The sequence below is a fragment of the Lampetra planeri genome, chromosome 10, assembly GCF_965212315.1.
Source record: "Lampetra planeri chromosome 10, kcLamPlan1.2.h2, whole genome shotgun sequence".
Taxonomy (NCBI): domain Eukaryota; kingdom Metazoa; phylum Chordata; class Hyperoartia; order Petromyzontiformes; family Petromyzontidae; genus Lampetra; species Lampetra planeri.
The window spans coordinates 13489969-13515716 of NC_136116.1; the positions used below are offsets into that span (position 1 = coordinate 13489969).

The window sequence follows — 25748 nt, forward strand, 5'->3', positions numbered from 1 at the left end:
CAGACACGTGCCCAGCTCTCAAACACGAATAGCTTAGGTAACGACACGGGAGGGAAGACATTGCTAATGCTGTGTCAGAACACTGCGCCAGTGTTGCTAAGATCCTCCGATGAGCACGGTTGGGTACGTATGGTGCGTAAGAAGTTCGACCTACGTACATCCCGGGTTCAATTCTGGGTTTCAGCCACCTGTGATCTTATTCGGTTGTGCACTGAGTTTGTGGTCTTTGCCTGTTCAATTATGACTATGCAAAATGACACAATATGAAATGTGGTTATATACACCTAATGTGGCGTCTTTCATCTCAACAAGGTTCAAGATTTCAGCTCATGTAGCACATAACATACACTAATTGCTGGGCTTATTCAAATGTCAGTGACCGAGTGTGGAAAGAGGCCTCTTCAAGTGATCGCAGAAGTGGTCCTGCGAGAACATCTTCCGGGGCCGTGCCCTGACACGGTGCCACGTTCCCAATGGTTGTTCGTTTGTCTTATTAGATGCTACCAGCTGTACAGTTGAACATAATTGGGAGGAAGAAAAAACGACAGATTGTTGACTGTTTGAACCAACGGTGGGAATTCCATATTGCCAGACAGGAGGCAATCACTTTTGATCACCCACAGATCTTAGCACTTATTTTATCGACCCTGGAGAGATAATACGCTGAGGCAACTCCTGATCAGGATTTTAATTCACAGCCCTCCACAGTACCGATATAATCACAGCACCATCTGGCTGGATCAAAGACGATGTCACCGTGAAAACATTCAAATCAAGGTTTTATTGCACTACTTTATCGACTAATCGGCATTCAGAAACTCATTACTTTCCAAAAAGAGCCCGCCGCCGAAGCTGCCTATCGCTCATCAAAACAGGACCCGCCATTACGATGCGAAGACAGATTTGGGAGAGTGAATAAGACGAACGCCTGATGCCCGCGCGCAAACGCTGTCTTTAAACTCCAAACAGCTCCGGGCACCCACAAGCTCGCACTCGCTCGCTCGCAGACGCGTGATTGCATCTCCGACGATGTTTATTAACGCTTTGTTGAATGGCCGCATTGTGCCACTGTTAACTTTTCACGCGCCGCTTGACGCGTGCAGTTCATAAAGTAAAAAAAAACAGATCGCCAAGTCACGCGTGCGCCGAAGGCACTCTGTTTCACGCTACCTGCAGACTCATGCACCCGCATTGCCCGCAGCGAGCGCTGTCACAGCGATAACGGACTGGACTGCCCGCGCCACTTTGGCAGCTGGGCGTACGGTAGTAGCGTGCGAGCGTGCTGAGAGGCACGAACGAATGAATGTGGTGGGAGGGAGGTGGTGCATAGGGCCCACAGATTGTCCGGTTGTACGTGTGTGTGTGTATGTATGTTGAACTTCATTCGCACCGTAGGTAGCTAACAGCGCTAATTGGAGGTTGGTCATTCGACGGAAGTCTATTTTATAATTATTGGTTAGCTGTGCCCATCTGGTTAGAGCACCCAACTCACAATCAGAAGATTCCTCGTTCAGAGTTTCAGTACCGCGGCCAACTCAGTCCATTGATCCTCAGGAGTTGATCGCGTAAAGACCAATTTGTCACCATGTGAGACCCCCGACCACAGCTGTGCGACAGAGACTTAGAAATGCCTCGCGGTGCTTCAATCAAATTTAACATTTTAAAACAAATGGGTTTGGTGAAATAAAAATGTGGCAGGCAAACAAAGTATATATATATCCAGGTCCTATCGAGGTAATACAATTATTTGTGTTGATGAAAGGCATCAAAACAAAAACCACATATACTCAACAACATTTGTAATTACCTAACTAGGCAGGTCAGTGACAGAGCGAGCGGCTTGCAATCAGGCATCGCCCAGTCGGATATCATTGCAAGGCGTACTCGACTCAGTAAAATGAGTGCAGCAGTCTCTTCGTTGGGACGTACTGCTCACCATTGCCAATCGCCGGACTACCTTCTGGCACCAGATTGAAACAAGCGTGTGGTTCAAGGCTCTTTCACTGTCCTTCAGGGACAGCCTCCTGCCTGCAATTGTCTGCGCCAGTGAAGCGAACACGGGGCATCCAAAGAAAGCCCACGACGGCGTGTTACACCAACCGATGTTTGCATGCGTCATTGTCAAGCGGCGCTCGGGCAAGCAGGCAGCTTTGGCCTGACGTCTCGCCGGGGAAACAAAATGAGGACACTAAACCTCGAGTGACACTCTCGATGGACGCGGTCACTCTTCGCCGGGCGCATGCCCCGACATGACCGAATCGCCGCGCCGATCTGTCAGGTTTTGTGGGCGATTGTTTAGCGTCCGGCTCCTTCAACCTTCGCAGGTTTGTTCCAACAATCGATCCTCGCTTTCCACGTGGGATAAGGGACCGTCAAAGGGTGAGCGGTGGCGCCATGGTGAGCGTGACGCACGACGAAGCCGGCAACCTGCGGGAGCTAGCGTCGGTGACGTGTGGAAATCTGAACGACAGCCGGGAACCCGACCCTCCGCCAATGCGCACTGACCAGTGTGGTGAGGTATGGTCAAACGACCCCCACGATCAACACGGTCCACACGGTCTGAGGAGGCCTTCATCCGGCAGCGGAGTGACAAAGAGCTGTACATTATTGATATGATCAATAGAGATGTCTGTGTCCTCAAAGAGTCAAAGCTTGCAGCTATCGCCAGCTTGCGAAATCACGTATATTTATTTAAGTCAGAGTCTCTCCCTGCTAGAGAGAGAACATGTGCCGGTGCTCATCTCCGTAGGTGAGCCTCAGCAAGTGATGGAAATTCCACATTCCTCTGGTGGGGGCCAGTCACTCCATGGACAACCGCCGATGACTTCCCACAAATGCGAACGAAGATGCTAGGGCAGGATGTGTACAGCACAATCGTTCTGAGAGGAAAAAAAAGATAACCACGAAACGCTGTCAAATGTCAAAAACAACGTTTCGCCCTCGATGATTTCGGGGTCCTCCGTCACTGAATATTTGCTCCACAAATGTCCCTTCACGCACTCACACAGTGGCCTCGAACCGGACCTCTGGAGACCCACGGATTCAAGATACGAAAGCCTCACTGCCACACACGAGAGCCCGCTCGTTACCTCCGACTCGACCCAGCCTCTCGGGAGAGCAGCGTCAGCGCTAGACACAAGAATTGCCATTCGTTCCCCGAGCCCCCCAAAACAGCAAACAACCCGAAGCCATTGCAGGAATTCACGCTCTCCCTTGGCCTGCGACAGTTTCATCACGGGACAACCCTCGCTGACTTCCCGCAAAGCGGCTAATCACGTGATGTCGGCCGAGAAGGCATGCGACGACGTTTGTGACGATGGCGATGGCGAGGACGATGAGCTGCGTTTGAGCCCCATCCGAGATTTTGACTTTGCGGCCGTGACAACATTGCCCGCGTCTTCTTGGCGTAAAAGTGCGAACGGAGGAGCCGTCGAGCAAAGCGTTACGAGCGTGCACCTCGGCCCCAAAGTGTGCAGGGGGCAACCGGGCAAAGCAGACAAAGCGTGTGCGTCAAAAAAAAAAGAAATGCGTGGCTCTCTTTTCCCAAAACAAAAACCAAAAGCGCCATCCATCACTCTCGGACCGGAGCGTGCAGCAGCAGCAGCAGCAACAGCAGCCGCTGTCGTCGCAATGTCCCTACTTTCCCAAAGAAAAAGCGGCCATTCTGAAACCACTCGCCACTTGATCCTCACTTTGGTTGTGAGCTCTGAGAGCGAGAGAGCGAGCGAAACCCCTTTTACTTTTTTGTTGCGGAGAAAGAAAAAAACTGGTTCTCGCGCAGCCTTTCAAATCCACCTTGCCCCCTTCATTTTAACCCGAGGCAAAAACAAAATGTCCCTGGATTGTCAAGCGAAGGAGCGTAAAGCCCCGAGAACTGTGAAGCTGCGTTTGGGGAATACATTTACTCAGGGAGAAGACAAAAAAAAAGCGTGCACACATTTGATTCCAATTATTATATATTTTTTCTTCCAAAAGCGCCGAGCACAACATACGTTAATGTTTTACGTGAGTAGTGTTAAACGTGCGAATAACTAAATATCACACGGTGGCCATAAAAAATATATATATTTTCGTATCGGTAAACAACGAAACCACGTTCACACAGAGCCGTGTTCATTTTCATAAATGCAGCCCTTGTTTAAATGTTTGCTTATTTTACAATTAACGTAATTAATACAACTTTTATGCATTTTTGTAGTAAAATACAATTGAACCTTCCTTGTGCTCAGTGACCTTTAAATAGGAGCAAAACAAAACAAATCTTACTAATATAACTGCGCTTTTGTGAAAGGGTAATTTTTTTGTGTGGACATTTTTGGAGACCAGCCCAAGTGTGAAAACCCCTAACAACAACAAGAGATAAAGTTACCGTAGCTTTAGGCAAGGCTTCTGTTATACAGCACACGCAGGCTACGCTATTTCCAGAATATGGATTCACACTGGAAGAATCGAATGAGCTGTGTAACTCTTTTTCACAGATGTCCACTATTAGCTGCACCACGTGTCGATAAGCACTTTTTGAAAGAGAGCTGATGTTTTGTATGTTCTGGCTTTGTCTAATCAAAGAAATCCTTGCGGAGATGCACTGCCCAGTTGTGGTGCTCTCACAGCAGTCAATCCGCGCGGTTTACCCCGTATTCTTGTCCAGGGAAATTGACTTGTCATGTGTCATACGGCGTACGGCCGTTTCAAAACGGGCAAAAAAAAGTGTTTTGCTCTATTTGTTTGTGTTTCTCCCTTGTGATGGGACTTTGTAGGATGAACGTTGAGATGTATAAGGGCACGGGCTGACCAATAAGGTGTGAATTGGTCTGTAACAAGGTAGGGCACTGATAAGGGGTGACAGGAATGCCCTCTGCCCCTTCCCTTCCCCCGCGATTGCTTTCCTTCTGGTCCCTCAAACTCCACACCGAGACACAATAGTATTCTATGTTACTTAGATCATTTTACTGCTTTACATTTCCACAGGATGAGCCACTTCATTGAGCTATCATTTGTGGCTGAGTCGTTTCTGAAAAAGAAGCTCATAGCTCAGTGGGCTTTACCTGGTAAGATATAAATAGTTTAGTTCATTTGTTTTTTTTAAGCGATGTGTATACATTTCCTGTACTTTGCACTCCTATTGTGTTTTTGTCTTGTTTGTTGTTGTAACGTTCTGACCTGCCCCGCACTGGACATCTGTAAAACAAACGCTCATTGTATTCCTCCAGTTTAAGTCAACTTTCTGATTCAACTGGACAGGGCCCTGCGCTGGCTCAACCTGACCGCCTCCTAGCACTGAGCGAGCAACTGCTGAGCTTCTGCGTTTGAGTCTGGCCCTCCGTCATTAAAACTATTCGCTGTACGTGGGAAGGGGTGGTGCAGTGATTAACGCACTGCGTGGAAATCCCAATGACCCAAGTTTCACTCCTGACCGAGCACACAACTGGCAATTGTTAATTGAACCTAGCCTGGCCCTTCCTTGAAGTTTGCCGAGTATAAAATTAGTACATTTTATGACTCGCAAAATGGGGATATTAGGACAAATACATGCTGCACACTCCCTGTGTACCAAGCAGACCTTCATCAGTGCTTGCTAGTGTCGCTTACCCCAATAGTAACTGCTGAAGGCTACGTGGAAGCTCTTTGTATTTTTGTCTGGGGTGTGCAGAGCACCAGGTGGCTAAAACACTACAATCTGGCGCAGTGGGGAGCCCAGTTGATGCATCTGCCAGTCACTTTAGTCAGCCAACCCATAACACCTGGGCATGTCCTGTGACCTCCTGCCAGCGAGCCTTTGACATTCACATTGCCTCAAAGTGCACGTAGCCTGGCACAAGCACTGTGGTCCTGCACCTCCGTTTAGCATGGTTGGCTACGTACGGTGCGGAAAAAGTTCAACATAATGTGCATACATTATGTTATTGCGAATGTGAAATGGTCCTTGCACTCTGCCTTCAGTTCGTATCCATCTACAGCATCAGTGGGAATTATTGTCTATCCTGCACCTCCCTTAGGTTGGCTCAGCCTTAATTGAGTGGTCGGTGCGGCGTATGAACACCAGAACCTGGTCACAACAGCTCTTAGGGTGCGATGTTGCCCTTAAATAGATTTTCACGAGCAACACTTTCCCCTGCAGTCAATAAGGCTCAATGGGGGATCGTTGCCTCTCTGTGTGCCTGGTGTGTGTATGTGTGCTTGTGTCCCAAGCCTCCATTCAACCTCGACATTTCACCAGTCGGCATCAAAATAAGCATTCTTTCGGCTTTTTCCGCTGCAATGCGTTTTTGCCACGTTCGCTCTGGGAAAGGAACACAGTGAACAGTAGAGAAGGCTTGCCAGCATGTATCCGTGGTGATGGTGGTGGGGTAGGTGGGGTGATGGTTTGGTAGGTGGAGTGGTGATGGGATAGGCGGTGTGGTGGTGGGGTAGGTGGGATGGTGGTGGTTGGGTAGGTGACATTCTGGGAACCGGGGGAATAAGGTCAAGTGAATACCAGGAATGAGGAGAGGGGGAAAAGCAATTGAAGAAAAGGAACCAGGGGAGAGGCATACAAAACAAAAACTTGAGGGCGAACGGATTGGTCAAAATCCACCACCGCTTCTGAACCCTTTGTGCATATAAAGTCACAAGCATATGGGAAATCAGTCGTGGAATGCAAACGTTTTAATAGGGCATATAACGATTCACTTAATCCGCCATCCACATCCTTCCACCCCCCTGGTGATTGGATGAACTCTCAGCAGAGACTTGTTCAGTTCAAGAACGAATAAAACATTTCCAATCGTGTTTTTGTTGACCCATCTGTAATGTTTCTTGTTTGTTTTGACTTGTTGGTGCTTCCTCATTCGCATCGTTACCCCAACTGTAACTTTAGCATGTATAATGTCAGCATGAAATCAATTTACATCCAATTCAATGCATGCATTGTGAGAGTGACAATCCAGATTAACCGCTGGATACATGCGGTGACATATCGACGTCATAACACGTGGTCGGTGTTTGTAAGAGTGTGTTTTGTTTGCTGGCCGGGTACAACTGTCGTTAAAAGGTCCGACTCGATCAGAAGGTCGCGACTCAGCCCATCATCATCTCTCGGAGGTTGCCAACATCAAGTACCACTTTGTTCGAAGCCAACAGGAGTTTTCCTCTAGGCAGAATGGCAACACTTGTAATGGCAACGTGGGATTTTCATCGCTGGCTCTGGGCTGCCAAAGGCGACGAACGCCTTCCCTACGGTTATTTGAGTGCTGAGATGCACTCAGACTTTTTTTTTATTTTTTGGGTTGCGGTGTTCCATAAAGAGTACTCTTTAAAAAAAATTAAAACTGTTGAACCGGCAAAGCCCTATCAGCACTGCTTGAGAGCGTGACCGTGTTTTGAGAGAACCATTCCGACCGTGCGCTCTCACAGGGCTCGCTATCGCAGAGCGCGGCGTCTTCTGCCCGGCATCGTCGGCACCCGCCGGCCAGCGGGCAAACGCGTGAAACCCTTTAGCGAGTGCGACGCAGCCCGTGCGATACGTTTAACCCACCGACCTCCCAGAGTGCCGTCGTCTGTGTTGTGTTTTGCGCGTGTCTTTTTTTTACATTTCAAAAGTCAAAGTGTCTCCCTGCTCAAACGAAACCGAGGACTGGTGCTCATCTCCACCGGTGGCCTTGAACATTATCGTCATCCTAGATTTGAAGCTTTCGTGACTGCAAGGATTCATACTCTTAGTTCTTTCGGTAAAGTCACGTAGGTAGAAAATGAAATTAAAATTAATAAAAAAAATTAAAAAATCACGACTTGATGTGATGCAGCAAATCTGGCTGTGACGGTCCCACCTGATGACGGAGACTTGTGTTGCCTCCGAAACGTCGTGATTTTTATTTTATTTTTTATTAATTTTAATTTCATTTTTTACCTACGTGACTTTACCGAAAGAACTAAGAGTTTTATCGTCATCATCAGTTACGGTCGGTGTGCTCATGGACGAAGGCCTCAAAACCATCCTGAACAAGTGGTGGACATTCCACATTTTGCTCTAACAGGGACCAGACTATGAAGAGAAAAACCACTGATTGAATTTCCCGCGAAATTATACTTGTTCTATTAATTCCACGATCGGGATTTGATTCAAGTGCTGTAAGCACAGCGATAGGAGGCCAGCTGCTTTAACAGAAATTTACTTGTTATGTTACACTGATTGTCCTTTCTCTTTGCTCTAAAAGATGGGCCATTGCCTGAAGAACTTAGCCCATTTCTGTTTTATGGCAGCGTTAACAGCAGTGGTGCTGAAGCGTGTTCACTCCACGCATTTACATTCCACAGCACACTATAAAAGTAGAATGCAATTGTGCAATAGTAATATACGAACATAAGCTGTTGTTAAATGGTTGCACAGGAGTCCGTTGATGTAGCCATTGGAATTCAATACACGCGAGAGCCTATTTCCATGGGCCTTACGATTAATATATTATTATTGTGCATGTTTACCCAGAAAAACCTCACCGAGTCTCAAGACTCTTTTCAGGAGGGTCCTGCCAAGTTGCCACGGTAGGGGATCAATGCTGCTGCTGTGTGTGATCCCAATTGAGGATTTTGCGGGGGGCTCTTTTCCGCGTTGGTATGTTTGACCAATATTGTATGTTCCATTGTATGTTGTATGCTTTGGGGGGGGAACCCAGAAAACCTGGAGAAAACCCACGTAGAACAGGGGGAGAACATACAAACTTCACGCAGACAGACGCCTGAGTCGGGAATCCAACCCAGGCTCCTTCTGACTGTGAGGCACAAGTGTTGCCACTGCGCGACACTGCCGCCGGAATTGTTTTCGATGGAAATCAATGAAATGCAAAGCAGCCGCCACTCACCTGGATGAGGCTGAGATTAGACATGCTGAGCCGGAACAGGTAGTTCCTGCGGACAATGACACACACACACAATAGGGAATTAGGATAAGGTAATAACAATGCGATGGACTGACAGTGTCCCAGGCCTTTTCCAAACAGGGTTGAGGAATTTCAACCGTTCTCTGATAACGGAGTAGGGCTACGTGGGGGTGGTAACAATAATGGTGGGGGTGGTAATACTAATGGTGGGGGTGGTAATGATAATGGGGAAGCCGGAATATGTACTATAGAGGCAATGAAAATGTTGGCAATGGTTGTGGTAATTGTGGTTGATGGTGGTGGTGGAGATCGTGGCCGTAGCAATGGCAGTGGTGGTACCAGAGCAGTTGGTTCTGCTACCACTACTATGACTGCAGTGAGCTATATTGATGGTACCGATGGTGTCAATGGGGCTCAGTCAACCTTTGCTGGGGATTGAACTTGAGATTATTTTCCACACGGAGCCCTGCTGTTGCCCAACTAAACCAAGCTACATCTGGAATTATTTGATTAATTCCTCCACCAATGCTGAGGACTTGGTCTAACAGACACTGACTGTTTCGTCTCTACCACGCTGTGTTCAACCACCACACTGCAGGTCACAACAACTCACCCACCTACTCACCCACCCACTCACCCACCCACTCACCCACTCAACCACTCACCCACCCACACACCCACCCACTAACCCACTAACTCGCCCACTCACCCACTCACTCACACACCCACTGACCCACTAACTCACCCACTCACCACACTGCAGGTCACAGAAACTCACTGACCCACTCACTCACCCACTCACTCACTGCCCCACTCACTCACCCACTCACTCACCCATCCACTCACCCACCCACTCACCCATCCACTCACCCACCCACTCACCCATCCACTCACCCACCCACTCACCCACCCACTCACCCACCCACTCACTCACCCACCCACTCACCCACCCACTCACCCATCCACTCACTCACCCACTCACTCACCCATCCACTCATCCACCCACTCACCCACCCACTCACTCACCCACCCACTCACCCACCCACTCACCCACCCACTCACTCACCCACCCACTCACCCACCCACTCACCCACCCACTCACCCACCCACTCACCCACCCACTCACCCCTCCACTCACCCACCCACTCACCCATCCACTCACCCACCCACTCACCCATCCACTCACCCACCCACTCACCCATCCACTCACCCACCCACTCACCCCTCCACTCACCCACTCACTCACCCATCCACTCACCCACCCACTCACCCATCCACTCACCCACCCACTCACCCATCCACTCACCCACCCACTCACCCATCCACTCACCCACCCACTCACCCCTCCACTCACCCACCCACTCACCCACCCACTCACCCACCCACTCACCCCTCCACTCACCCACTCACTCACCCATCCACTCACCCACCCACTCACCCATCCACTCACCCACCCACTCACCCATCCACTCACCCACCCACTCACCCACCCACTCACCCACCCACTCACTCACCCACCCACTCACCCACCCACTCACCCATCCACTCACTCACCCACTCACTCACCCATCCACTCATCCACCCACTCACCCACCCACTCACTCACCCACCCACTCACCCACCCACTCACCCACCCACTCACTCACCCACCCACTCACCCACCCACTCACCCACCCACTCACCCACCCACTCACCCATCCACTCACCCACCCACTCACCCATCCACTCACCCACCCACTCACCCCTCCACTCACCCACTCACTCACCCATCCACTCACCCACCCACTCACCCATCCACTCACCCACCCACTCACCCATCCACTCACCCACCCACTCACCCATCCACTCACCCACCCACTCACCCCTCCACTCACCCACCCACTCACCCACCCACTCACCCACCCACTCACCCCTCCACTCACCCACTCACTCACCCATCCACTCACCCACCCACTCACCCATCCACTCACCCACCCACTCACCCATCCACTCACCCACCCACTCACCCACCCACTCACCCACCCACTCACTCACCCACCCACTCACCCACCCACTCACCCATCCACTCACTCACCCACTCACTCACCCATCCACTCATCCACCCACTCACCCACCCACTCACTCACCCACCCACTCACCCACCCACTCACCCACCCACTCACTCACCCACCCACTCACCCACCCACTCACCCATCCACTCACTCACCCACTCACTCACCCATCCACTCATCCACCCACTCACCCACCCACTCACTCACCCACCCACTAACCCACCCACCCACTCACCCACCCACTCACTCACCCACCCACTCACCCACCCACTCACCCACCCACTCACCCACCCACTCACCCACCCACTCACCCACCCACTCACTCACCCACCCACTCACCCACCCACTCACCCATCCACTCACTCACCCACTCACTCACCCATCCACTCATCCACCCACTCACCCACCCACTCACTCACCCACCCACTAACCCACCCACCCACTCACCCACCCACTCACTCACCCACCCACTCACCCACCCACTCACCCACCCACTCACCCACCCACTCACCCATCCACTCACCCCTCCACTCACCCACCCACTCACCACACTGTGGGTCACAACACTTCTCTTTCTGCTTATTCCCTCGCACTGCACAACTTTGGAATTCCCTCCCGTCGTCAATGTTCCCCAAGCTCTTACAACAACAATACAAGCAACGTGCTTAATCGCATCTATTTGCTGTTTGTTGCCGGTCGTTCCCCGTTTGCTGGGGGCCTTGCTCACCTGGCTCCAACGATCAGCTGACCCCGGCTGGGATCAAAGGCGATCTGTGAGAAATTGACCGCTCCCGAGAAGGTGAAGTTATGGAGCCACGGGGAGATGTCTGCATCGAGCGGCAGGGCAGGGGAGAGAGCGAGGAAGTTTCATGAGAGTGCGCTCGCTCAGCATTCCAGTGACACGTGTTGTGACCAGCTCGTGCATTGACCGCGTTCCGCTGTCTCTTTTCGACATTACCGCGAATCCAGTGAGACGTTGATCAGCTGCTGTGCACGTACCGCAGTGCAATGCGTCTGTTCACTGAGTCAACTAAGTTAAGTACCGATTTAAAGCTTTCGTGACTGCAGGGATCCATCTTCTTGGTTCTTTCGGTAAAGTCATGTAGAAGGGAAATAATAAAATAATAAAAATAAAACATAATAACATAATTCTCACCAGACATTTTTATTTTATTATGTTTTATTTTTATTATTTTATTATTTCCCTTCTACGTGACTTTATCGAAAGAATCAAGAAGATAACTTAAGTACATTAATGCATTTATTAATGTAGCTGCAATGGACGTTATCAGTTCTCTAAAGACACAATGCATCGAATACGTTTTGATAAGACTAACTACGACTACATATCAAAAATGTTACAACAGTAGTGAGGAATCACACGTATAGTAGTACTTTCAACATTTTAAAGGTAAAGAATTGTTTTAAAATTCAATTCCAATTCTGCTATAAGCAATGCGTCAGGAGACGTAAATTAGCGTCCGTAAATTATCACGGCCCGCACCACCACCTCCACCACGTGTCAGGCAATACTCATGAGGTCCTACGCCATAGAACAACTTCCAAAATAATTCAGTCCGACGCTTTATTCATGCTCGGGCGCACATGTCGAATGCTCGGCAAAGAGTGTTTGTCACATGTCATTAAAACGAATGTGTATTTTTTATTGTTAAACTTCGAGCTGGAATACGTCACATTGTTTTGAAACCCCACAGATATCGGAATCTGAATGTTTGTAAATACTGCAGGAGAAATCCGAGGATCAATCAAGCTCTTTTTTTTTTACAGATGTCCAGTAGGGCAACGGGGTAAGAACGTTACAGCAACAAACAACACAAAAACATGATAGCAGTGCAAAGTAAAAGAACGGCAAAAAAAATCCCGCAAAACACAAGAAAACTACAACGAAACCATCCACATCCTACCAGGCAACGTAATGGGAGCCGGCGGTGGGACTCTGTGCAGTTTATTGGTGACTGAAAAGAAACCATAAACTCACATTACTTAAACACACAAAAACAAACCTGTTATAACCACAGGATTCTGAAACCGGGATTAGAACGCAGGTTCTCAGCCACTTCGAATTCCATAGTACTCTCAACTGGAGCACATGGCATTGTTTGTGTCTGTGTTGAACGATTATAAGTCCTAAGGACACATCGCGTGTGTGGGTGTATATGTGCGTGCGTGCGTGCGTGTAAAGAAATATGCGAAGCTTTTATTGGCTCGTATGTAAATGGATTCAATGTGGGTATGCCATCCATCTTTTTTTTACAGCTGGTGCATATAGCAATCGCATACAATCACTTCAGCCATGCCGTTCACTGTAGTGCCCTGCACATTTTTAACCAAAATCCCAAACAGGTGGCAGTTCAATTTGGAATGGCGCAAGCCCATTGAGATTCATTGTCACCATTGATTTGATCTACGTCATAGCAGGCCACCAGCCACCCACCTCGCCTTGATTACTGCCGAGAAAAGTACCCCTTGCCCGGACCAGTCACTAGGCCTCAAGGGGCACAGAGAAAGGAATGGGAGAGTGGACACAGCTCAGCACCCAACGTTGTGTTTCATAATGGTGTGAGATGGCGGTGTTTAGGTCCCATAATGGCCCATTAAAGTCTACCCAATGGTCCGTCAGTTGGGCCCATCAGTCATATGGATCATTGAGGGCCTCAAGCAGCCACTGATTCACCCAATGGCACAAGCTGAGGCAGCTCAGCTTAGGAGGAGGACATAGAGCTGAGCTTAAAATTTTCTCAGGTTTTAGATCTGAAACTGACAACAGCAGTAATAGCAAGGCCACCGTGTTAGCCAGGATGTTCTGTGATAGAGTGTTTGACTCACAATCGGAAGGGTGTGATTTCATGTTTTTGGTTTGGAAGTCAACTTGGGTCATTTATCCCGTCTAGGGTGGCTAAAATGAGTACTCTTTTGCAGGGAAGTTAACTGTGGCCATCCTTGGAACCTCATTTGCCAGTAAAAATATGATAATTGGTTTTTTACCCTTCTATCTGGCCAACCCATGTGAGACTAGGCTCTTAGGAAAGCTGTCTCGGGTGTGGACCAATCAACTTCAAGGACAGTGCATACATTATCAGAGTTATGTTTTTTGTTTGCATTATGACTGCAGGTATTGTGGTCTATGTAAACATGACTCCTTGTAAAAAAGGTGTCAGTTTTGTTGCCAGATAGAAGGGTAAAAAAACAATTATTATGTGGCCATCCTGTGAAGTTGCAGACCCCCACCATGAACATGTGGATTGAGCGTAACTGTCTCAGGGCCACCAATGGAAATACGATCCTTCCCGCGGTACATTTATGCATGAGGACACTTTGAATTCTTTGCAGCATGCAGGATTTTTCTCTTGGCCCTCTGAAGATTGTCTTAGTTTGGCTGCAAGAGCCCCGAGGTTTTCTCAGTAGAGCTTGAGAATTTTTAATATACAGACATAAAGAACCATGCATCTGCCCATCCACTTGAATTAAAATTGTATCGCTCTCCGCACCAATGTTTTCTTGCAGCATTTGTTCATGCATGCAAACTCTGGGTCAGTTTTGACTTTTGGAGTCTCATCAGTCGAGCCGGACACGTTAAACAAATCCTGCCGGTTATCCTGGTATTGTCAGCAAGGCTTATCGATCTACACAAGGGGGCTCGTTCAGTGCAAAATCAGTAAAATTGTGATGGATTATTGGTAATAAAAACAAGACTCTATCTTTGAAAACAGTACAAACTAACATAACACTTGTCCAAAATGTCTGTAAGGTTGATGGTCTAAATTATTATGATGCTATTTTATGTACAGAGTATTGCCTATTTATTATTTCCCTTAATTCTCCGTGATGGTGAACAATGTAATCTTTTAATGAATCATTCGTGTAAAATCACATGTTCTGAACTGCCAGGCTGTCTAAATTATATAGCTGTAAATTGATTTCTCAGGAGATATGACAACATAACATAATACATAAATAAACAAGCAAGGGACTGTTTTACCAGTGAAACCTAAAATAATATTTTGGTCCATAAATTTTGGAGACTTTATTAGCTGCGATATGGAACAAATATTTATAGTCGTGAGGATTTACAGTTCAAGTTCATCAGACTGATAAATTCCTTAACTGCAGTCGCGCACGCAGACTCTACAGATACGCGCGGTGGCCAAAACGAGCGAATTCCTACCGGGGAAAAACTAAAAGTGACTGATGGTGTGGTCACTGTTGCATCCTGCCTCAAAATACACGCGCTATTTGTTTCAAAAACCATAATTGCAACCACACAGTTAAAGTAAACCCACACCTTGTTCCCCCTCACACCCCCCCCCCACCCCCCCAAAATAAATTCCAATGTGTTTTAATTTTTGGAAACCACACCCAAGCAGTCACTCTGAAATCCACATTAGATTTTTTTTTTGGCGTAAAAAACATTTGCACAGCTGTATAGTAAGAGCAACACATCTGCCAGTTTACATAAGGCCCTTTTTCCCATAAACAATTAAAATATAAATGTATGTATATACATATTGCATTCAATATCCGAGTATGAAAATGAACAAATATACACATGTGCACAATAACAACGCAAAGCTGCCAAACTCTCATGATTTGTACGCGCCACTTGCAAGGCAAAGGTCACCGGTTCGATTCCAACTCTTGGCGGGGCCGTTGAAACAATGTCGAGGTTTCTTAAACCTCCCTCACCCTCCGTCCACTGAGCAATATAAGCATGGTGGGGTAAGGTGTGAGTACACCCACCCCCTTCCAAGACGTCTGGCCAGTGTAGGATAAGTGAAATATACCTCTAGAAGGCCCATAATGTCCCATTAAAGTTCACCCAGTGGCCCGTCAGTTGACCCATAAGTCATATGGATCATTTAGGGCCACTGTTGGAGATGCCTTTCTTCAACGGTGTTGGAGGCCCTTCCTACAACAGTGGCACGACAGAGCAATTGCAGGGCTGCATCTGTACCTTTACCCATGAATGCAACATGAACGCCACTTAGTAAAGCTGTGGGCAGATTCATGCCAAGGTTTGTGAATTCCACCACCAGCCTGCACACATTGAGTCACCGTGAAAGAGGCAAAAGGTATGTTTGGGAAACATTAAATGAAGACCATACACAAGAGAGAGGGCCATGACTATGGCTTTTGGGAATTCACTAATGCCCGCATGGGTCTTGTCAACGGATGTCAGGAGCAGGGATGAGTTCGGGTTAATCACGGACGTGAGTCATGTGGACAAAATAGGGGCTTGGAATGTGAGACAATGGAGAGAAATGCGATGCCCAAAGAAACACGTAACACCAAGCAGCTATCTCGGTTCAACATCTTTTGCTGTACACATTCAAGGTGAGAGTAGTTTCCAACATTGCGAATGTATATAATATACAATTGTGGTGAGAGCAGTGGCACAGTGGTTTAATGCACAGCAAAATGAGCCCTGCCACGCGGTTTTTGAGTCCTGGTCGCAGTACCAGTGGTGAGTGATATCAGTGGTGAGTAAATTCAGTGGTGGCGTGTGGAGGTGCACGTAACGTGCTATCAAACGCGCTCTGTAATCCGTGTGGTCAAGGAATCACACTGCCCTTGGCCTCCGTCGTGAGCTGACCGCATGTGCTTCACCAGGCCGCTCGTGAAGCTCACTCACCGCACCTCTGTTGTAGCACGCTCAGCTGCGTGCGGTGCGAAAGAAGTTCAACATACATACGAAGAGCACTAACCTCGAAATGAATATATACAACGTTCCCCACCATGCAAGAAAAGAAGAAAAAGGAGGCCAAGGAGGAAAGCACTCTCACGAAATCTGCCATGGAAAGTTCACGTCAAACTCAAAAGTGTTTCCCCACTCAAATAAATGTGGGATGGCGATCATCTCTATTTGTGACGCTCAGCCAGCGGTGGAAATACTCCATTCCTATTCGGGAAGGGAGATATTGACCCTGGAATGATGATAAACTCGGTCAACCCTCGAAATACCCAACTACGAATTTCCCCATGACTGGCAATTTAACTCACAACCTTGCCCACAAATATGGTGGATGTTATTCATTTTGGGTTCATATGCGACCTCGTCTTTGTTAATGTGACTGGCTGCACACATTCTCCATGCGGCACGGAGAGTCTGACAACAAAAGGAGATGGTTTCAAAATCAATGGCCGGAGTTTTTTTGTTCAAGGAGACCAAGATGACCGTTTTTTGTGGATCCTTAAGTGAGTTGCAATTTTTGAAAGTGAAGATCGATAAAAAATATAAGTATCCGTTGGAAGTGACACCCAAGGGAGAAAAAAAGTGAAGAATGCAGAATAAGTGGGAATATGCTGTTAGAAAACATTAAATGCCGAAGCTATGCGTTTTGGGAAACCAGAACGTAAAAAAATCGAGAGGAAAGCGATGACTTGTGAGAGTTCACAATTACAAAGAAAAGCTTAGAAATGTATCATCAGTATCTTAAATCGGACAGTATTTGTCTCATGAACAGGCTGTCACCTGCGATAAGAATGGGGAATTACCACCACTGGCTCAGGTTTTGCCAATCGACACCACAACCATCCTATGCTCGGTGGAGAGTAGAAACACTGACTTTTTAAAAAGTTAAAATCTAAGTGACCCCAATCGTGTAAAGGCCGCTCTTAATAACTATCGGCTCTGCTAACTTTTTTTTCTCCTCACATTATGCTGCGCCAAAATGCCCAATTCGCTTCTTACGTTCGCCAGAAGCAGCCAGCGAAATGCAGCGTGTATTTAAGCGTCGGATCAAGCACATAGCATGTCCCACGTCCGCGCGATCACACAAATCGGTGAACACAGGATTGAATAGTTTTGCGTCACGCAATACCGTGTGGGTCGAGCGCGGCGCCGCAACTCACGTCAACGGGGCAGAAGGGCTGCTCGCTGGCGAGATTCCCCGCAAGGTCCCGTGCACATCAGTGGTGAGCCCTCAAGTGACGCACCTGACTAACGCAGCCTCAGATGCCACATTTCTTCGGGGCTCGCTGCTCCGCGGCGTGGGGTTAATCACCCGAGGCGTCGGGTTTTGTTTTGCACGAGCAAGCGGCGTGCCGTGCTCGTGCGGATGGATTCGCCATGGGGTTACGCCTTCACCGTTTCTCGCGTTGCGTGTCCCAGAGCAGCGGAGGCAAGGCTAGCGTTGCAGTAAATTAGACAGCTCCCACTAAACCATGGCGGGAGAAACAACTAAACATCCTTCACTGCCGACGGGATAAATTGGGCAGTGCGCGCGCACACACACACACAAACACGCACACGCACACACGCGCGCGCACACACACACACACACACGCGCGCGTGCGGCGTATTCACAAGACAGAGACACCAACGCGGAGGCCGTTGTCGGTGCGAGTGCTGTTGGCGAGCACCTATTAAGGGCGGCACGGAGGCACGGGAGGCCCAGGGTGGCCAGCTCCAGGCACGCCCGGCCGCCTTTGCCTGCTCCACAGTGACGCTGTCAAGATACTGGGCCAGGTGATTATTTTAGGCTAAGACGACCTAGAGGAATCCCATGCAAAGTTCAAATGTGGAAATGGAAACCGGTGCTGCGTTTTTGCCGGGAAATGAACTCGGGATATTGGCATCGCGGTCGGTGTCTTAGCAAAGCGCTCTCCAAATACATCAACACGCGCATGACATTTATTACAATGATTCGGGAGGTAAAGCAAATATTTACCAATCATAGTTAAAGACATAATCATCTGGGCAGTGGAGCAATATCTATCGTTGTTCTCTACCTCCCGAACCATCACAAACCAGCACTGACCAGCGTGGAGAAGTATGGTCAAATCACCGCCACGTCCTCCACGGCGTGGGGAGGCCATTGTCCAGCAGTCGATTGACAAAGGCGCCGTGCATGAGCCGAGCATTTCCCCATTCCAGAATCACCTAACTGGATGCTGCCAGATGAACGCAGACTTTCCGCAAATAGCCCTCGACCATCAATAGAAATGAGCACAGTCCCGTGTTCATGTGAGCGTGGACACTGCCAGCGAAATGACCTTGAACATTGCCGACAATAACAGAACAGCAACACATCTCATTGTGGAATACCCCATATACAAACCCATAAGGCTTTTGTTTGAATTCCTAAAGGATGTAGCGTCCACACACCTACACAATGTACGATATGCAGTTGTGCATATGGGGGAGAAATATTTATCTGACTTCTCATGGTTAAGCACTGGGATTGTTTAATGGGTGTCAGTCAAGCTAAGCGAAGTCACACCAAATATGTTTCATAGTCGTTTAATGTTCATGTGGTCATCGTTGACCTGACTTCAAGACTTAAATTCACTCAAACACACATGATTACCAGGTTTCATCCGATATAGGAAAGGCAGATTTGAACCCAGAATCTCTGCTATGTTGGCTCAGGGCATAGCAACGTTTTACGAAAATCACCCAGCTTGAGTTAGGTTCATAAAATGCTGCTCGTTCGGGCAACACTAAATGATGAGGTCCTGCCTCGCGTGGCTAGGAGAGGACAGACGGTGCAATAGGTCTAGATTTTACCTTTTCTGGCAATAAAACAGGAGTTGTGTTAAGATGTTCAATCAAGTTACTGCCTTAACCACACATGGTATTGGCGGTGAACATGGATGCAAACACGCTCCGATAATGTGGGCATTGTCTTTGAAACTGATTGGCCAACACCAGAGACGGCCTTCATCTTCTTGGTTCTTTCGGTAAAGTCACGTAGAAGGAACATAATAAAATAATAAAAATAAAACATAATAAAATAATTCTCACGACGTTTCGGCCACAACGCAAGCAGCCGTCCTCAGCCGTCTTCAGGTGAAGACCAGGTCTGTCGGGGAGACAGCGTCAGACGCTGTCTCCCCGACAGACCTGGTCTTCACCTGAGGACGGCTGTTTGCGTTGTGGCTGAAACGTCGTGAGAATTATTTTATTATGTTTAATTTTTATTATTTTATTACTTTCCTTCTACGTGACTTTACCGAAAGAACCAAGAAAATGAATCCCTGCAGTCACGAAAGCTTTAAATCGAAACAGAGACGGCCTTCTTTGGAGCCCAGTCTCACCAGGCTCAGACCAGAGAACAACGCCAAAGACGAACAGTGCAAAGGCAATGCCACTAGCAGAGCATTTATAGCTTGGGTAAGCAGCTATTTCATGGGACCTGTTTTGCCAGTATGAAAGTATTATCAGAGCGTTTGTGTTTGCATGTTCACCACAGGTACCGTGTGTGGTTAATACAGGAACTTAATTCCTGGTGTTAGAACATCTTAACACAACTCCTGTTTAATTGCCAGAAAGGGTAATACCTTTTTTTTATACTTTAATACTGCCAAAAAAATATCCCACGATGGAGCAAATAGCTCTCAGGGCTCCAAGCAGCCATCGATGGTGAAACGCTGTTGCCACTTTGATATTCCCGAACCCTAACCCCCTTGTCGAAGAACCCACTCATAGTTTTGTGAAAACACTGCTAAAGAGCATGTAATGTTCTTGTAATGACAGCACAAAAAGTTTAATGAAAAAAATCAAGTAAAAAAGCTGTTTCCCCGAAATATCGAGATTACCATGCATTAGTCCAAAATGTTACTGTACTTACTCCTAATCTCTCTCAGCTCTGCCTGCTTGCGCGTTTCAAATTCAAAACGTGACCGTTTTGTCAAAGCCCGAAAACGCCTTTGCTCCAGCGCATCACGCTGTCACACGATTAAATGAATTTTCTCCCCTCCCACCCACGCCCCCCCCCCCCACGTCCTGTCCCCCCCCCCCCCCCTCTGTTTTTGAGGTGGGGGGGGGGTGCTTGGAGGCTTCGTCAGATCGTATTTAACTCCTTCCACGCCGGGTCAACGGGGTCGAACGCCTTCCTGGGCCGCACAGTCATTGCGCCGATGCAATTTGGCTCACCGTTTCATCGCCGCCGCTCCTAATGCGGCGTTTAAACGTCGCGGGCACGTCGGCGCTTCCGCCCGCCGGGTGTGGGAACGGCGATGACGGCAGCGGCGGCGGCGGAGAGAGACCTTTAGTGGCGAAGCGGTCTGCCGGAATCGCGTGCCAGACACGTCGCTCTCGATTCAGAGCCTCCCGTCCAACAGATTCACATCGACGCATCTCGCACGAGGGTCTGGACTTTTTTTTTGTCGCTGTTTTCATCAAATGAGTAAGCGTCCCTTGCCACCTTGGTTGCGTACAAGAGTGATGGCTGCAGGCTGGCCCAAAGCTATTAGTTGCCATGACGTGTCTTGTTTCCTTTGTAAGTGAGAGCCGGTGACATCGGAAGAAGCCGGGGGGCCTGGCCCTTTTCAGTGTCAAAGTCACCGTCTAATGAGCGCGTCCCGTGATTTCACCACCTCGCCTCGCTATTTTCCCAAAAATTGATCACATTTACACGAACACACAGAGTCACGGAGTCACCGTGTCGTCTCCCGGCTCCAGCGGTTACGTGGGTGCAGCCGTGGGCCCTTGCTGAGTGAGCGGCAGTCTCTCCGCAGGACAAACTCATATGGTCATCTCACAGGACGGTGCTCATCATAGCACGGACATATTGTCTGACCCGCCCATGCTGGACATCTGCAGCTCATCGGATTCCTCCAGTCGCCTAACTTTTGATATCACTTTGCCATGGCTTTATTGAACTTGCACTCTAGTTTGCTACATTACGTGCCTTTTCCCCGAGTCTCCCTTGAGTAAGAGACTTTTGGTTTCAGTTTATTCTCCCACGTGGATTATAAAGGTAATCCATCTGCCTGACTGTGCCTCGAGGAATAATGGACTGATTAATTCCCTGCTCAGGATTTCAACTCACTCTTGTGAGTCAAGTGCTTAATCACGGCACCACCATCCCAGATTTATAAAGCCATCTCATTACTTCCCGATTCATCCAGGGGCAGCCAGTTCTGTACGTATGTTGAACGTCTTTCGCACCGTACGTAGCCACCCGTGGCAATCGGAGGTGCGGGGGGGGGGGAAGGAATACGGAAATTGAAACAATGTGAAAGTGTCTTCTTGGTTCTTCCGGTAAAGTCACATAGAAGGGAAATAATAAAATAATAAAAATAAAACATAATAAAATAATTCTCACGACGTTTCGGCCACAACGCAAGCAGCCGTCCTCAGGTGAAGAACAGGTCTGTCGGGGAGACAGCGTCCGAATGACAGCCCTGTTCTTCACCTGAGGACGGCTGCTTGCGTTGTGGCCGAAACGTCGTGAGAATTTTATTATGTTTTATTTTTATTATTTTATTATTTCCCTTCTATGTGACTTTACCGAAAGAACCAAGAAGATGAATCCCTGCAGTCACGAAAGCTTTAAATCGAAATGTGAAAGTTTCTTAAACAACCCGCCCCCAGACTCTGCCTGAGTATAAACGGGCTCACCACTGCAATTCAATTGCCAGGAGGCTTGTGGTGGGGTAAAGTGTTGAGCACTGTCATCGTTTCCAAGACGTCCGGCAAGCATGAAAGAGTAGGCCAAGTCACCCTCGAGGAGGGCTCTCGCGAACTCCCGCTAACGGAGGTCATTCCGCCGGCAGTGGACTGAGCAGTGGAATTTCAGGGCTGCCGCCTTTGCCCAAAGTTTACCTCCTGCTCCATTGCGAATGCCATTATATAAAAAAAATAACAATTCAAAACATGTTTTGAACGAATAAAAACCCCACGTATCTATCTATATTTCCCGCTGAACAATCATGAGGCTCTTACCGAGCCTTGATTCCTGGTCACAAGCGTATTGCCTTGATTCCTGGTCACAAGCGTATCGCCTTCCCAGGCGTATTGACTCGGCTACACTGGGTAAGGAAAACAATCGGGTTGTGAGGGCTGCATTAGCCGCTGAGATGCGGGGAGGAGCTCGGCTTCGGCTGTGTTGCCACTGCCAAATGCATTTCATCAGGATGCAGGAGTGCGTTTCTCACTCGCGCCAGTATGAGGGGCATTAACTTAACGACACAGTGTGTGAGTGTGTGGGGATTGTTCACCAATCTCACACGGGACTTGCTACCAACGCAGGTTGTCTCGTGTGACCTTGGTCTCACGTGACCTTGGTGACCTTGGTCTTTTATTTCTATTATTATTTCTATAATTTTTATTATATTTTTTATTATTTATTTACTTTGTACCTACGTGACTTTACCGAAAAAAAACTAAGAGTATGAGACCTTGGTCTCGCGTGACCTTGGTCTCGCGTGACCTTGGTCTCACGTGACCTCTTGGTGATCTCTTGGTGACCTCTTGGTGACCTCTTGATTTTTCACCATCTATCCACGCAGGTTGTCATCCCGTCAGCCGGCGTGGGCTGCTCGAGTGAACGGCGTCTTGCGTGACCCCCCCCCCCCACCATGTGAGGAGGGCACACAGCGGCAAAGACACGGCCCCCGGTGCCGTCTATCGCTGTCCCCTCGACAAGCCTCTTAAGCCCTTTCTCTCTCTCGCTCGCTCTCTCTCCCACTTTCACGACGATTTTCAGCTGAAGCAGCTTCAAGATAGAAGATAGCCAAGTGAGCTTCTGAACACCTGCTACTCACAATGCAAAGGGACATAAAGGACCTTTTTTCACAATAAATCATTCACAGCCACACAGCCTCCCCAGCATCCACTCTCAGCAAAAGCTACAACAGAATACGGATTGTGAAGGAGACAAAAGGTCTCTCCTCTCTCTCTCTCTCTCTCCAGACACAGCAACTCCCTAGCACTGGCTCCCTCCTTTCTCACGTCCAGCATCCAAACACGCCCCCTCCCTCCCTCCCTCCCGTCCAACTCGCTAATGCGGCAGACCCTCTTACCGATCCCCAAGACAGCATAAATTCCACCACATTTTCGCAGCAAAACAGTTCGCGCTGATCCAAACGAACAATGCCGCTAAAAAGAGCCGCTCTCCAAGTTCGCAAATTGGCACCGGAGCAGATTTATACCTGCCGCTTTCAAAAGAGCCGCTTTTGTTCTGCTTGTTCGCACAGAGAGAATGCCCGTTTGGATGTTGGAAGCCCGCTCGCCTGCCGCCGCTGCCGTGTTCGTATTTCACCGTGAAGCAATTTCAATGTTAACGTCTGAAGAGCCACCCGTCCGAAGGCTTCATAGCGAGCAATGCACAATGAGTGGCGTTTGGAGTCTGCGCCGAGCAATGGACGACATCTCCAAGGTTGCCTCGACCTAAAACGAGCAATTGAGTATCCGGTCGCAATGCATTAACACCGGCGCTGGAATTACCAAGTTAGCCAGGCGTGATACTGGCCCCAGAAGTCATTATCGATCAGGCTGAAATCATCAACTGACTCCAACTGAAAACCTGATTTAATAGCAAATGGCTGAAAGCCGGATTCAATCCCAGGGTGCGAGAGAGTCGGAGTGAAATTGTCTCCGTGTTAAAATTAGCCTCAGGCGGCTCAAACGGCATCACCAGCCCTGGGTCAGAGAGGAACGTTTCACATCCCAACGGAGGCACCGATCTACGGGAGAGGCGCCGTTAATTTCACATGGAGCGGCACTTGATTTTTTGTTTTTAGAAACTTTGACAAAATGATGGGCCGAGTCAAACACCATCCGAGCGATCAACTGCCCTTCCAGTTGATCGCTCGGATGCATGAGCAACCAGCCTCACCGACTTTGTCCCTTCTTCTTCTTGTCACGAGCCTCCTGCTCGCGACGTTCGGCAGATTACTAATCAGGTTGTTCTCATCCGTGGGAGGTAACTGAATGCCCATTAAAAATCGAACATCTTCCAGAAATAGAATATCCATGACCACGCAGCACGAGGGTCGCATCACTGCCACGCCGGTGTTCGTGGCTGCGCTCTCCGATGTGATGTCGGGTTTGCGTGGCGTGCTGCTCAGCAAGACTTCCGATATTTCCCTCTTCATTACGAACCGTAACTCTGCTTGGCAGGGCTGGCTACAGACGGTGCGGAAGAAATTCAACATACACACGTACGCATTACATCCAGACAATAGATCAGAGCTGCGCTACCAAATTATCCCAACCTATCTTGAGTGTTGCTTGTGACACCTTCATCAGATGAACGTGGCTGTGAATGCCGTGACTGTAAAGTCGACCGTGTGCTTGAACCCTCACGATGGGAAGTTAACTTGGGTAGCAGGAGAAATTCCGCACCACACGGGGGATATTTAACAGGTCACGCGTATCACTTATTACACACAAAGTGCTTGCCACAAATGAACCACGATACCTCGCCGATCCCGTCAAGGAGCATAAACCGTCACGAGAACTCCGGTCATCCCCACAGCGGCTTTTGGCCTGGCCATCGAACAAAGGCGCTCTTCCGATATTAGGAAGCAACTGAAACTATGCACCTTCAAATCATCTCGATTAAAAAAAAAACAACTCATTTCTGAAGAACGTCGTTTTGCGTTTGCGCCCGCTGCACCAGGCAGCCACGGCCGTGGTCCCTCCCTCACCTGCCAGGCCGGAGCGAGGGTGCTCCTTGCGAGCGCATTGCTCCGAGTCCTGCGGCCCGGCCCTACCCAGTGCGGCCAGGGCCACCAGGCACACGGCGAGCCTCGCCAACAGGGAGGCCACGGCCGCTGCATGCGCGAGCGACGGCGGTGGCGGCAGGGGCGGCCGGTAGTGGCCCAGGTGGTGCGGCCGGGATGGCGGCATGGTGCCCGAAGCGGTGGACCAGCTGGCGCGGGATGGGGGGTGCTGCAGGGTGTGTTGGGGGCTGCGGCAGCGGCAGTCACCCAGACGGCCGCATTGTAGACAACGGGAGCTGCAGAAATGCACAGAAAGACAAGCCCTGTGAATTGTAGATTCATCGGCAAAGGAACGGTCGAGTTTGTTTCATTTATTTGACCGGGACATCTCAATCGGGGTACGAGTCAAAAAGTCAGAGTGCGACGGGAGCGG

General features: G+C 48.9%; 1 protein-coding gene across 1 annotated transcript in view; it reads right to left on the reverse strand.

The window, feature by feature from the left end:
* The window catches only part of LOC144721057 (semaphorin-5A-like), a 159285-nt gene that overhangs the window by 77984 nt on the left and 55553 nt on the right, over window positions 1–25748 (reverse strand). Inside the window, exons 2-4 of the mRNA XM_078598373.1 lie at window positions 25301–25611; window positions 11631–11730; window positions 8835–8880 (exon numbers count right to left, since the gene is read on the reverse strand). Of these exons, the coding sequence (XP_078454499.1) occupies window positions 8835–8880; window positions 11631–11730; window positions 25301–25502 (348 nt within the window). The 5' untranslated portion in view covers window positions 25503–25611. The remainder of the gene's footprint in view (window positions 1–8834; window positions 8881–11630; window positions 11731–25300; window positions 25612–25748) is intronic.